The sequence below is a fragment of the Anomalospiza imberbis genome, chromosome 1 (assembly GCF_031753505.1).
Source record: "Anomalospiza imberbis isolate Cuckoo-Finch-1a 21T00152 chromosome 1, ASM3175350v1, whole genome shotgun sequence".
NCBI classification, from domain to species: Eukaryota; Metazoa; Chordata; class Aves; order Passeriformes; family Viduidae; genus Anomalospiza; species Anomalospiza imberbis.
Window position 1 is genome coordinate 134,378,599 of NC_089681.1, and position 15,161 is coordinate 134,393,759.

The 15,161-nt window shown below is 38.0% G+C and overlaps 1 protein-coding gene across 4 annotated transcripts in view; it reads left to right on the forward strand.

The window, feature by feature from the left end:
• The window catches only part of ARMC3 (armadillo repeat containing 3), a 63,039-nt gene extending 48,819 nt beyond the window's left edge, over positions 1 to 14,220 (forward strand). For all 4 annotated transcript variants that reach the window (XM_068171370.1, XM_068171362.1, XM_068171377.1 and 1 more), the window contains 6 exons: positions 733 to 901; positions 1,777 to 1,877; positions 4,412 to 4,480; positions 9,737 to 9,934; positions 12,360 to 12,522; positions 13,979 to 14,220. In XM_068171370.1, the coding sequence (XP_068027471.1) occupies positions 733 to 901; positions 1,777 to 1,877; positions 4,412 to 4,480; positions 9,737 to 9,934; positions 12,360 to 12,522; positions 13,979 to 14,179 (901 nt within the window). In that variant the 3' untranslated portion in view covers positions 14,180 to 14,220. The remainder of the gene's footprint in view (positions 1 to 732; positions 902 to 1,776; positions 1,878 to 4,411; positions 4,481 to 9,736; positions 9,935 to 12,359; positions 12,523 to 13,978) is intronic.
• Positions 14,221 to 15,161: the final 941 nt, after the last annotated feature.

A 15,161-nucleotide genomic window follows, 5' to 3' on the forward strand; every position in this document is an offset into this window, starting at 1 on the left:
TATGTAATGTTTTCCTCATTCAGTTTCCTTTATTTTCTTAGTGATGTTTTCCTAAGTTTTTCAGGTCAAAAGTTGTCAGTTTGTGGGTTTTAGCCCTAGAAAAAGCTTAGGAAATTAATTCCTGTCTTCCCTTGTCCCCATGTTACTTTGTTTTTATGTCCATGTTGCAAAAATTCTGCCACTCTGGTGGTGTTGATACAACTCCTTGTGCTTCTATGCTTGTTCATGTTTAGCAAATATCTGCCAGCTGTGCTCCCCAAACACAGTAACAGTGCTAGACCAGAAGGATTCACACATTGCATAATGCACAACTGAATCTGCAAATTGCCTTGCAACTGAAGAGAGAGAGAGAGGGAGAGAGGTTGCCTGGACTGTATCATATGGTCAGCTCTGATAATTACTCCTTTTACATGTTTTTTCTCCCAAGTTCTCTATGGTGCTCTATAACATCCTTCTAGATAAAAGGTTGTGGCATCTTGTAAGCATTTCTTTAGGTAGCATTTAACTACCTAAAGTAATTGCTTTTGCTTTTGAGCACTGCACGGTGTTTTCCTTCCCCAGAGAAGGAATTCTGTGTGGCACAGCCACTCCTTGCTGGCCCAGAGGGCACAAGATCAGCACTTGGAAGTGAATCTATCTTGGCCTTGGTAATGCTGAAAACTAACTCTGAGCTGTATAATAACATTTAATTAGTATATAATGACGAATTAGCCTTTGTATTTTATTTATCAGTGCTTTAGACATCCTAGAAGAAATTAATCTGTCAACAAAGCGTAAAAGTAAGTTTAGTGAAGCCGCTCTGGAAAAGCTACTTGATAACAATCTTTCCCAAAAGTACAGCCGGATGGGATATTTATCATCAAGTAATATCATTACTAATGGATTCTATGATTGTGGTCAGGTAAGCTATTCTAAACAAATTATTTAGAAAGAGTAACATTTTCTTCTTAATTTAGAAAGAGTACTGTAGCAACAGCCAAATTCTGGCTACAGAAAATACTTTATTTTCTGGTCCTGAAATCTCACAGCTGTTATACAGATCTCTTTTGACTATCTTTCGTAATGGATGAAATCATCTTCATGGTATTCCCTAGTTGTGTTCTTCCCAATCCTATCTGTGCTGTTCAGACCCTTCCAGATCCTTTCTCAAACTTTAGTTCTTCTTTAGGTCTCTTTCCCTGCACTATACTTAATGCTAACTTGACATTGTATGACCTATGGACATTTTGTTTGTAAATTTTTACATAAGGAAGAAAAGAGTTCATATTTTTACCTCGGTCATGACCCTTTCTCTCACAAAAGAAGTGTTTGTGTATAAAGACTGACTCCAGTATCACTTATTAGTGCTGTGCTCAATTTAAATCTGAGAAGGACTTTTCAAAACACCCGTATAAGTTAGAAATACCAGTCTTACTGACAATCATGAAATACTGCTCCTAAAGCACTTTGTTGCTTTTGAAAATTCCATCCTATGTTGTAAAGCCTTCAGAGGCAGGAACATTTCCTTATTCTGGAACTGTTTGGAATGCTTCAAACAAATAACTACAAGCTAAAATATTTATAAACAATCTTTTCTAAGAAAACTTGATGAAGAAAATGCAAAACTTGAGAAGAAAATAATTTCAGATATTTTGATTAGCTTTATAAGTTCTCACATAGTCTTTGGTTTAGGATTAGGAATTTTAAATTACTGTTTAAGTATCTTTTAAATATATTTTTTACTCTGCATCTTTAACTGAACAGAAAACCTTATGTTTTATGCTAATTTTCTTGTAGATAAAACATGGAGGGAAATTTTGGTCTTTGGAAGAACTAAGCAAGCAAGAGCTTACTGACCGTCGGGCAATAATCTTCATTAATGCTAAACCCCAGGAAAAGTGAGTCACATTAGATCTACTAGCATTTGCTGTAATAGCTCATCTTTTTAATGGTTTTCACTGTTCCAGTAAAAAATCTATCTATTTGTCTGTCTATCTATCCACACACACACATATAAAAACAGAGACATCTATTTTATTCCCAGCACAGTGCTTTTATGTCCTAGGAGGCAAAACATTAATATTTTATAAAATAAGAATTTGGAAAATAGCTTATTCAGTTGAGTTGCTTTATTTATCTTAGCCTTGAAGACTCATTCATTTAACACTCTTTGATTCCTGATGATGGGACACCCAGTGTTTTATTAGTTATAACAAAGCTTGTCATCTGCTGTAATAATTTTGTCATCTGAGCTGAATGTCAACATTTGACAATAAAAGCTATGATTTGATGGCCCTCTTGTACAGACAAATGCATGGAATTTTAAGCACATCATTCCAAGGGGTGGGACAAAGCCAAGCATTAAGCTCTCAGGCTTGATAAAGAGCCTGTGTCCATTTCTTCTCTGTTTAAGTTGAAGCCAGCCTAACAAATCTTCTTAGATTTGAATGCAGGAAATTGGTATTGGGCTTGTTTAACTGGGAGCCATTTCCTGTAAACAGTCTCACAGATCAAAGATCGCTCTGCCAATATTTTGCAAGTCCAAAAACTTCTTCTCTGTCAACACATCACATATTTGGGTTACAGTATCATTATCTTCCCTTTTAAGCTTGTATATGACACCATAAAGATGTCTGGGAATATCTGTGACAAATTAGACTTCCATGCTCTTTGTTGATCCCTAGAGCTGTCTTTAACTATCAGGTCTTCATTCTTTGACTTTAATACAGCATCTTGCTTTTGCACGTTGGCAGTAGCCTTACTGCCCAGTTACTTTTGTGTTCATCATTGGGTATTCTCAGAAGAAGAAAATAGTTCTAGCACAGGAGCTGGCAGGGCTCACTGGCAGAGCTTTAAACCAGCCTGGAAGGGGGGAAGGGACAAAGTCAGGCTGCCCAGTGATGAGTGATGGGATGGTGTGTCAGTACTTGAGGAAAGGAGCACTAGCAGGATCCCTCAATCTGCCTCAGGAGGTGTTGGCTGCAATGTGCCACACCTGAAATGTGTCCACACTAATGCACCCAGCATGAGGGACAAACAAGGGGAATCCAGGCTTTGGCCCAGTCCCAGAGATTTGACATTGCTGGCAGAAGTGAAACCCGGTGGGATGGATCCTGTGCCTGGAGTGCCCTGTTGGATGGTTACAGGCTCTTCAGGAGGGACAGGCAGGGCAGGAGAGGTGGAGGGGTGGCACTCTGTGGAATAGAAGGGGTAGAATGTATGGAGCTCACAGCTGGCAGTGGCACAGGTGAGAGCCTCTGGATGAGAATCAAGGGACAAACAAATAATGCAGATACCATCGTGGGGGTCCACTACAGACCTCCTGGACAGGACAATGATGAATTGTTCTTTGGGGAACCAAGGGACTCTTCCAAGTTAACTGCCTTTGTCCTTATGGGAGACTTCAACTTGCCAGAAATTAACCAGGAACATCACACAGCTGGTACAACCTGGGCCAGAAAATTCTTAAAAACCCGGATGACAACTTTATGGAACAGGCTTGGAAAGATGCTCTCCTTGATCCCCTGATTGTCAACAGGGTGGATCTTGTGAGCAAGAGCTGGATGATGTTATTGCACAACCTCTCTCAATGATTTTGACCTGGGGTCCTGGCCCATGGCAAATTGAACATGAGCCAGCAGTGCTCTGGAAGCCAGGAGGGTCAACCCTGTCCAGGGGGCATCAGGCACAGCATGGCCAGCTGGGCAAGGGAGGGGATTGTCCTGCTCTGCTCTGCTCTGCACTGGGGCAGCCTCATCTCGAGTGCTGGGGGCAGTTTTGAGTGCCACAGTGTAAGAAAAATATTAAACTATTAGACACCATTTAAGGAGGGCCATGAGGATGGTTAAGGGCATTGAGGGGAAGCCATGTGAGGAGTGGCTGAGGTGCCTTGATCTGTTCAGCCTGGAGGAGACTGAGGGGAGACCTCATGGCAATCTACAACTTCCTCATGAGGGGAAGAGGAGGGTCAGGCACTGATCTCTGTGGTGACCAGTGACAGAACCCAAGGGAATGGCCTGAGGTTGTGTCAGAGGAGGTTTAGGTTGGATATTAGGAAAAGAGGGTAGTTGAGCACCGGACCAGCTGCCCAGAGAAGTGATCATAGCACCAAGCCTGACAGAGTTCAAGAAGGATTTCGATAATGCTTTCAAGCGTGTGGCATGACTCTGGGGGATGGTTCTATGCAGAGCCAGGAGTTGGATATGATGATCTTGATGGGTCCCTTCAGCATATTCTGTCATTCTTTGATTCCATACTTCATTTTTGATCCCTGAATTAATGTCTGGTTTATTAGTACTTATGTTATTTCTTTCACTTATATACCACCTACGAATATATTTATTGTCCTTTAAAATCCAAACTCCATTTTCATAGCTTCACATGCAAATATTAACTCTGCAAACAAATGCAAAAATATCTTATTCTGTTTCAGTATTGTAGTACAAAAGGTACAAGATGCATCACCATCTGTTTCAGGAAGAAGCAGCAGAGAAAAATTAAGGTATGGTTCTCAGATTTACTAGTTGTCAATGTTGTGTTATTGCTATTACACTAGAAATAGAAGTCTGAGAAAATAGTGACAGATAGTTTCTGAATGGAGTACAAATACCTAAACACAATGTTAAATATATTTTTGGAGTCTTTCTTTCACTTCCTATTTGCAGTAATTTTCCTTTGTCTATCTCAGTGATTATTCGTCCTCTCTTCCCATGCTGTATTTGAACAGCTCACACTTATTTGCTCTTTTTTTTTCTTCATTATCCCTTGGAAGCAGTGAAATACTGTTATTTTACAACTTAACAACCAAGACACAGGGAAATTACAGTAGAAGTTCCTTCTCAGTTTAGAACCTAAACCATAAAATGTTCCTACACTGCCTACATGCCTCCTTATTTCTAGATTAAATCTCTTCCAGTGCAGTTGACAGATGACTAAAGGCTGAGAAGAGTGTGCTCAGAGCTGTCCTGATTTTTAGACTACTAGCCTAAAAATGCTTCACTCTTGCAGCACTTGTCCTCATCCATACGATACACTTGGTACAGTGCTGCAGTCTGTCTCTTCATACCAAGTAGATCAGAACCTCTACTCTTGTAGTGGAAAATTAACTTCCTTCTTTTACAGAAAGAGGATTTGATTCTGTCCCTCACACCTGCAGACAGCTGACCATAAGATATATGGGATTTAGCAGTCTCTTTGTGATTTGTTGTGGCTGATCACTAACGATGAGGTGTAACGAACAGGGCGTTGTACTTGAGCTGTTCAGGTACTTAACTCTCCTTACTCTCACCAAGACCAGGCTTTTAGTCCTTGTCTAATATAAAATACTTAACTTGTAGTTTGTTCCTGTGGAACGAAACTGAGCCATGGTCTCCCAGCTGCCCTTCCTGTAAAACAGCAGCACAGTCATGACCACAACAGTGCCTTCTGCAGAAGGCAGGTGTACATGCCTGATTCCAGGGGAATCCAAAAGCAGTCCAAACAGAGCCTCCTTGCCATTGATGGAATGGTCTCTGGTTCTTGATAGGAGTGTGATACAACCTACAACTGTCCTTGGCTTTTCTGTTAGCTCATTTAGTGAGCTGACCATCGATCATGCTGGTTTCTGTGGGTCCCAGTCCTGACTTCCTCATTTTCCTTTCTTTATAGTGCAGGGAGCCTTGGCAATGGCTAAGGGCTGTGAGTTCTAGTCAGTGATGGAAATTACTAAATGCTAAGTGCTGCAGGGTTGGAGAAAAAGGAGAAATGGTGGGTCTGTTGTAGGAGCTAATGTACTGTGTTTTTTTTTATTTTGGAGCTCATTCATGAACTGATACCCTACTGTCTGTACAGGTGTTTTATTGACAGAGATAATGGCTGATTTCTGACACTGCTTGTATATTTCTGCATATGTTTGCATCTGCACTTGAGAAATGAAATGTGCAGTAAGAAAATCAAGACAAAATTGAAACCTGCTTTTGATTTCAATAATTCAGTGGTATCTCCAATAGAGGAAAATCAGAAGTTACCTGGACAGTGGTGTTCACTCAGCAAAAGCAGCACCAGAGAAAAAGGCTTAAAGTATTATTCTTTGAGTTATATTTGAATCTATATATTTGAATTATATAAATTTGTTTAGAACAGACATGCAAATTATTAACACATAATAGCTACTGACTGTGAATGTTTGAGGTTTTGACTTAAATCAGGACCCAAATTGTCAGACTAGTCTATCCAAAAGTTGTTGACTTACAAGGCAGACATTCCCATTTGACTAGTTATTTGGACTGCAAGCACTTCTGAAATTCAGTTTAAATCATTTTGTAGTAGATACCTGAAATGGATTGTATGAATTGCATTGCGGAAGGTTCCTGTTTCAGGATGCACCAGAGTAGATACAGCAGCTTGAGTGCCTTAGGAGGCTTGTCCCAGCTTCTGCCCCCTTCCAGGTCCTCCTGCTGTCCCACGTGCCCTGCTCATGACCCACTGTGCCTATGCCAGTTTAATCAAAGGGAGCAGAGGCAAGGGGAGATGCTGAGCCCCAGTTATTTTTTCTCTGCTCCAGTGGGGAGTTCCTTCCCCTTGGAAGATGCTCTAGAGTCATAGGCCATTTTGTATGGTCTCAGGAGCTGGGAGACCTGTTCTGACAAGATCATATATTTGTTTATTACAGTGTGTGATGAAGATACACTTGGATAGTTGCTTTATAATGTAATTTATATCACTTACAGTGTAAATGACTGCTCTGTTTGCAACCATAACTCCTTTGAAAAGCAAAAAAATTTCTATAGGAAAAAAACAAATACCTGGCTCAATTTCCCATAGTAAACCTTGGAGGGGTACAAGGACTCCTTTTTTCAAGTATGAAATAATTGCTTTTGAATGTCATTATCAAGTTCTGTGATTTATAACCCCATTGTCATTCATTTTGAATCCATAATTCATACATCATTATTATTATTAATTTCTGAGATATATGGGAGTTACTTGAAGGTCAGTAGCTGACTCCAAGTCTCAAACATGCTTAGACTTTTCCTATGTATTTTTTCCCTTGATAATACGTTTCTGTTCATCATTTTTTTGCAAAGTACTACTGAACACCGTTTAAAATCATTGTTTTGAAAAAGTGGTACTACTTTATATAAACCATAGTTGAAAGCCAAGAGAAAGGGCAGTTGTAATTGTCTGCTGGAAATGTTTGAATTAGATGTGAGGAAGTGCCTAGTTGATAGTTTGACATATATTTTCATTGACAGCAACATTTTTAATCAGGCAGTTTTATATCTGATATACACACTGATTGGGCTAAAAGATTGTATTTAATGTAGACTAATAAATGTGTATTTATTCCGTCCTATGTTTCAGTACTGCATTTAAAGAAATACTTCCCAATGCTCATTTGTTCCTTTTCAAAAGAGAACCAGGGCATTTAAGCTATGCAAAATGGGAAAGAAAATAGGTGTCATGGCTGCTTTTTGATGGTAGACTATTGTATTGGCTGCCTTCTTCCTCCAGCTGATGCTCTGGTGATCTGTTGGACTCTTGTACTAAAGTTGCAAAGAATCAGAAACAGCTTGGAGACTATTAAAGTGCCATGAGCTCTCCTTTGCAATATTCCTCTGCTTTCACAGCAAGTAGTCTCACAACTAGGAAGACAGCTCTGAGAAATGAGAGTGATTTTTTTCTGATGTCACAAATTCCCACTGGCAAGAAAATGGGGATTAAAAAAAGAGGGCAGGAAAAAAGACAGTAGACAAGAAAAAGGGCAAGAAAAAAGACAGAAGTCTCTGGCAGAGGTTACTGGTTATTTTATAGCACTGAGCTGTAAGACAGCAGCTCCACAGTTCCTTATGAGATAAAGATTAGACAGATATGATGAACTGAAGAGTTGAGGAGTAAGACAGAGAAAAGTGTGGAAGACAACCTTAAATCAGCTATTCCACCAAGGAACACAACAATAGTCATACCTGAGAGAAATAAGCAGCAGCAAAAAACCCAAACAAATCACTGTTCAAACCCATCTCAGGTGTTTTGTTCCTGAAAATTGGAAGGGAGGAGAATAAGTGTGATTCTAGAGTAATTTGAATAGATAGGAATAGGAAACAAATTCTCCTATAGCACTGTAATTTAATGGTGCACTTCTCATAGAGATAATGAAGTACTGGGAGAATAGAAGGGGAGAAGGGGGAAAAGGGCAAATGGTGGAGAAACAAGAATTATAGCATTTGTAAATGTTGTTCTTTTGAAAATCTCCTGAACAGGACACCAGAGAGTTGGGAATAATTCAAGATTTTTTAAACATGGTGTTTTTAACCATAATATATAAATGGATAAGTAGATAGCTATTTAATCTAGCATTATAAAGTTCTCTGGCTATAGTTAGATAGAGTCAAATTAGATAAAGAAAACTGTTTGTCTGCTTTTTTCCAAGTATAAGTGTAATTAATAACCAGAACAATTTATTTAAGAGAGTGGTGAATTTTCTATAATTTAAAGATTAAATCTTAATTGGTTATCCTTCTAAAATAATGTGCTTTGTGACACCTATTTAAAGGGCTTTTTGTGAATATGGTAAATCTCAATAGGTTAAAGAAAAGTTTGCAAAGTATTCTGAAGACAAATTGCTTGAATTCAGCTACTGATAATGATGTATGCCCTTTTGCTTTGTTCAATGCCTTCCATCTTAAGAGTGCTATTCATAGTATAAATTTTAAGAATAATTTGAAGAGCATACAATAATGATAGTGTGTCTTGGAGCCATGTACTCTAGTGGTTTTTTGTTTCTTTTTTTTCTTTTTCCTTCCAAGATCACCAGAAGTTTTACAGATTTTAAAGAATAAGCCAGAACTGTTAAATGAAAGAAAGAAGTTTTGTTGTATTTCACAGTAAAAATTTTCAGGATCTACACTGAAAAAAGGCATAATGCTTACAAAACACTAGTTTCATGTGTTCCCACAAATGAAAGATCCTAAACTGTCTGATTGTATAGACCTTAATAATATCGCTGGTAAAATAATGATTTTATAGTTGCTGCATAATTTGTCAATGCACAGTATTTAATTTAAGCAGAACAGTAATTTCATTTATACTTCTGCTGGGTGCTTAAGATGCCTGTTTAGGATCGTAGTCATTTTTCAGACCCCAAGCATTAGTAAAATATGAAGCATGTGCAATGAAAAGAGTCAGCAAAAAGACAGACTTGTTGTAAAATCTTTTTCTGACAAGCCATGCTGTAATTTGCATAATGCTTGAAGTACCTGAACTTGCAAGTACAGAGGCTGTCTTTTGGAATGTCCTGTCAAGATTTCAAAAGCTGTGCTTTTGATACAATTTTTTCCTTTATTTGAAGACCAGATTTTTATCAAGTAAAAACTCATTGGACTTCATGTTTTTTATTTCATATCCATACAAAACTAAACCATAACTAAAAATATGCTCTATATGTATATAGTAGGTAAGTAAGTGTCTCCTCCTCTATATAATCCATACATGGGAAAGGCATATCAGAGCCATTAACTAAAAATAAAATGAGAATTGACAAAAATATTAATATGGAGCTAGTGGCATTTGTTCTTAACCACCTCCTGTGGGCATGTTCCACAAGTGTTCTCTACAGCTTTGTAGATTTTGGATATTTGTTATCAAAAGAAAAGATGTCTCCTACCTTCCACCTCTCCCTAGTCAATTTGTCTAAATGTCCTGTTGGAAACTAATGTATTTGAATTTGAACTTCAGAGAATACAGTATTCTAGATAAGTGTATATTTTTTTTCCTATGTAAGAAAAGGGAAGGGTAAAAAAGAGGAGGAAAAACCAAAAGAAGTTATTCAAGTTACACCTACAGTCCAGGAGGAAATAAATCTGGAAAGTTCCCATTGGCTACCACCACCTGACTTCATTTTAATGGATTACATTAATGATTCTTCCAAAACAATTCTACCACTAACTACTACCCGGGAACAGGTTGTGGCTCTTGCACAGTGAGTACCAAACTGTATTTCCATAAGCTGAATTGGTAAAATAACTGTTTTCTAATCCAAAGTCATCTTTTTCAAAAGAGTTATTTTCCCATGCTTAAGTGGAATCCAAATCAGCTTTGGCCCAGAATGCTGACATATTTAGATTTTAAGCTTCTTGTTTCTAATTTTGTTGCAATTAATTTAATATATTTTAAAATAAAGTATCACTTGCAACAAAAGAGTATCAATTTCTCATTAAAAAAATATTCTCATAGACAATTTCAGGTTATTTTTCACATTTATTAATCTGTACTGATTCTTTCCAGTGAACACATCAGCTGCATATAGCATGTACATAATCAAAGAGCCCCAGAGTCCCAGGTTTTACGAAGCCTAAAAACATGGTTAGAAGCCAAACCTAATAGTCAAGATGGTTGCAAGTTACATATATCATGTCTGTTCTTTCTCCTACCATCTTTCCTGCCTACTTGGTTTTAGAAAACCTTGAGACAGCAGCTCTGTTTATTTTGTTTTCTGTAGAGCTAAAAGCATAAGACAAGTCTCCTAACATAGCTTTTAAGTGCTCTTGTAATTAATATCCTGATAATTAATAGTGCCAGAATATTGCAATAGTGCATGTACAGACTGTTGGTATCAATGTGTGATTCATTGCTTACACTGACTGCTCAGCCTGGGCACCAATCACTGTCACCTCCAAGCAGCGTGTCTGCTTTCATCTTCTCCATAGTTTAACCTTTATATCTTAGCAGTTTCCAGGTTGCCTTCTGAATCTGGAGAGTTTGGCATCAGACCCCACTTACTTTCACAAAATCTGTTACTTTTGCTAACTCTCATTTTTAATGAAGTCGTCTAATGTTATATGAGGAATGAATTTTCCATTGATTGCAGGATTTGACAAGACAGATATTCATCCTTATCTATCTAGCTGTATATAAATCATGCTGCCTTCTTCAAGGTGGAATGCATAAAATTCTCTTACAAATCCACTCTTCTAACACACCAGTGAAATACTTGCAGACACACAACCCAGTGAAACAATCATGGGAAATTTAAGTAGAATGTTTTCTGTGGGCATTTTTCTCTCTGTGTTCCATTTCAGGTGCCTGCCTGAATAGTGTGTGTTAAATAGGGAGTTGGGGAGAAGGCAGCTGCAGCATCCCTCAGCAGCCTGGCAGCCAGGCTGGAGGTCCTCTTGTGCTCATTGGGAGGAGGTCCGGCTAGATGAGGGGACATCAGTAATGTTGGATGTCTCCTTTGGAACAAACACAGCACACCTTTGTATAGTGGTGATCATGTTGGCTGGGGCAGCATTTCTCTCTTTAATGAGGGCTGGCCACGGGCACACACAGCACAAGGGACTGCCTCGAGCCCCACACTTTCTCAGCTTCACCCAGTAATTCCCAGCTTCAATACCCTGTCTGACACCCTTGGTGATAGCTCCCTGTGCCCATGCTATTGTAACCAATGATTCCTCAACTCTGAATTTTGACAAGTGAGTCCTTGGAGGTTGCCTTGCTTGTGCTGGGCAGAAGAACATGTTCAGTGCTTCTACAGAGGAGGAGATGCAGGTTTTAGCTCCCTGTCTGAAGCAATGGCTTGTCATTTTCATGTAAGCTCTGCAACACCTTGTCCAGAATGAGAGACCTCAATAACCCTTGTGCCTGTGGCTGAGACACTGAGGGGAACAAAGGTCTTTACATACAGTGATCTGCACAGGGGAGATGAAGGTGTGTGTGTATGGGGAGACTTACAAACCAGAACTTGGTCCTGTATGTGCACAGTCCCCCAAAAACATGTTTTTGGCAGAGCTTGCACTGACAGTGAGTTCTGATCTGTTTCTGTTTCTGACGCATTTGTTTAAATGGATAAATACCACTCACCCCCAAAATACTGGCTTCAATGTAAGAAAACACACATAGAAGATAAGTACCTTCAATTAATACAGCTGCTTTTCTATGTTGGGATCATTACCTATGGCTTTACTTTTGTCATACATATTCTCATGCCTTTATTACTATTTCAAACAAATCATAGGTCTGCAGACTGTAATATGTAACTCACCTATCTGTTACCTGCAAACATGATCATCAGCTTCTGTAATTACTTCCTCAGTAATTACACTGTTATTAATCACTTTTTCAGAGGACTTTGTGCCTATACTACACCTTTCCAGAATCTCTGCTTTTGCACCTTTGTTTAGGTCTGTGACAAATATGAATGATCTGAGTTATGGTTATCTGTATTTATCAGTAAGCATATTTAAAATACCAATTACTAAATTTTAAAAATTAAGCAAAAGTAGAAAAATATTGCAGTCTTAAAGGTCATTCACTTCTTGCTTGTATACATTTTATTGTGCTACATTTTTGCAATAAATACAAGAGGAATTATAGATGTAATTGATCCCAGTATGCATTTCGAACAGGTTTGTTGCAGACAAGATGGGTGGCACGGTTGAAAGAGAGCAACTACATAACTTCTGCTGGGAACTTAACATGAGTGAAATAGAATTTGAACTGAAAAGCAACATTGTGCCTATCGGGAAAATCAAAAGAGGGACATTCTATCACAGAGCTTTACTTTTCAAGGTACATTATAATTTATTTTGCAACATAACATATTATTGTTAAATGGATAATCTAAACTAAAGTATATTTGCATAAGTATAATACATTAGTTATAGTCATGCAAAATCTTTTGTATACAGTTTCCTAATTTTTCAACAGAAAAGTTGATTTCCTAGTGAATGAAAGCCAGCATCGCTTCTTTCTGTAAACATTCTTGTTGTCATTAAATTGTCTTAAGTGATATCAGCAGAATACTTGATAAATGGCAAAAAGCCAAAGTATTTGATTTGGAGTCAAAACATTTCACATTTTTTGTAAACTGTAAAATATTGAATGATGCAGCTTCCTTCTTTTTCCATGCTGCAAATGTAGACTTGTTGAGATAATTTTTATTTGGTATCTATCCAGTATTCTGGGATAGTATATAACAGCTTCTATGTTCTAGTTTCTTAGAAAAAACTGGGAAGTTTTATTTCTTTTTTCTTCGTGTGAAGATGTACTGGTTACAGCCAGTTATCTGCAGCCTGGTTATCTGTGCCATCCTTTTTCCTTGGCTGGATTTTTATCTTTCTTGATTAGAAAGAAACAGAAAAACAAGGGCCTAGCACATTAAGCAGGAAGGACCTAGGAAAGAGTACACAGGAGAAAGAGTATGACCCTAAATTTATGGTATCCGTAGGGAGAGAGAATTTCCGACTTATGACATTCTGAGGGCTTGAATTAATTATGCTGTCCTAAGAAACTTTGTAGGGACAGGTCATCTCTCTTAAAGCCACAGCACTCTAAGCAATGGGTATCTGTCCATTTGTAACAAGTGAAAAATCTTCCAGGATTTCATTCCTTCACAGCAGATGTGTGTTGAAAAAGCAATTTGGTAGCTGGAAACCATTATAGGTCTGTCTGTGATAGTGCAGTCCAGAGGAAAGGCAGGTGTTTCATCTAGCAGACACTTGCCTCGCATTTCATTGCTTCCCACATTTCCAGGGCTGGAAAGCAAGGGGTGTGCTTCAGAGTGAAGCAACAGTCCTAAACTTACACTGATAAAAATGTTACATTTTGACACTTAATATTTCATACTAGCTATATGTGTGCAGTGTGCCTACACCTCATTGCTTGAATATACTTCAAAATGTTCAGAAGTCTTCCAAGTAGAAAAAAAACATTGCTGGGAACTGTGGGTGTTGTACTTTATTTGAGATATGAAGGACTGGCTGATAAATGTATCACTGTTTGAAAAGAGTTAAAATGAAAGTTTTTCATGTTGTGCATAAGATATGCGAGAAATAATGTTTAAAAGCCTACACTTTCTACGCAAAACCAACAATAAAGGTTTGAAGTTTGGAACACTTGAGAAGTTTATAAAGTCTCTTTCAAGAAAGCTCTAGGCCTTTCAGGTGTTGGTTTTGTTTTTAAGCATCACTGGGCCTTGCTGTATATCACAGAAGCTGCATGAATGAACTTTTTGTTTCTTTTTTAGGCGATAGCAGACAGAATCGGCATTGGCTGTAGTTTAGTTCGTGGCAAGTATAACAGAGCTTGGAATGAAGTTAAATTGGTTGAACACTCTCCCAAAGGCCTTCTGCTTCCTCCTCAAGAGTATATTGTAGATCTAATGTTTGAACCAGGCTGTTTGCTAAAACAAGGAAGTGCAAAGGCTGATCAGTACAAATGTATTTAATCATCCTGATGAATTTCACCAAAATAAATATTTTAAATATGTTTGCAATGCTGTATTTATGAAACATGAGGGGGGTGATATCCAACTATCAGAAAGAAGCGTATGTGGTATGTTGTTTTAAAGGTTTAATTAAATGTGGTTTTGATATCTAGCTTCAGTGCTTAGAAATTTTGTTAATCTGTTGGTAGTATTTTAAGACTAAATTGCAAAACTACAGATTAAAATTTGGTAATCAATAATATTTGGTATGTGCTAACATTACAATGCTTATTAAATAGGTTAAAAACCAATACAGCATATTCTTTTTTTTTTTTTTTCCCCTTCAAATCCCATGCACACTTACAGGAATTTCATGTCCATAAAGCAGAAAAATGTGACATCTGATGAAATGACAAGACAAACTGGACAATTTTTGTGTGGAATAACCCAAGAACTGAGAACTAGAACTACAATAACAGTATACTTTCATCCTCTGTAGAAAAAATCCCATTTATATATCTTAGAACTTGGCAGAGTTAATATTTACAGATAATAGGATACTCTGGATGAAAGTATATACTGTTTGTCCTGGCACAAGAAAGACAGAAGATTGATAAGTTAGTGCTTGTGATCTGTTTAAGTTCATTATTTTTGACTTGAAGATAAAATGGACTCTGAGAAGTCAGCAGTTTCAGACAGGGAATTTGTATTTCTTGCAGTCTTGGGTAACGCGGTGTTGCTGAAGACTGGCAGCGCTTTTAAGAGAGGTAAAATATGGGCTAGAACACTCTGGCAAACACTTCCTGGTGAAACTGTCAGGAATGTACTGGAGTATTTCAGAGAGCACCACTATCAATTGAGTTTACTGTGGAAAACTGAGAGAATGCACTGTACAGCAGTTAGGCCAGTGCAGGCCTAACAGAACTGAATTTCAGTAGACCAGAACACCTACAACAAGGCATTTACTTCCTGCCTACCAAAAATGTGATTAAAAATTTTGGGG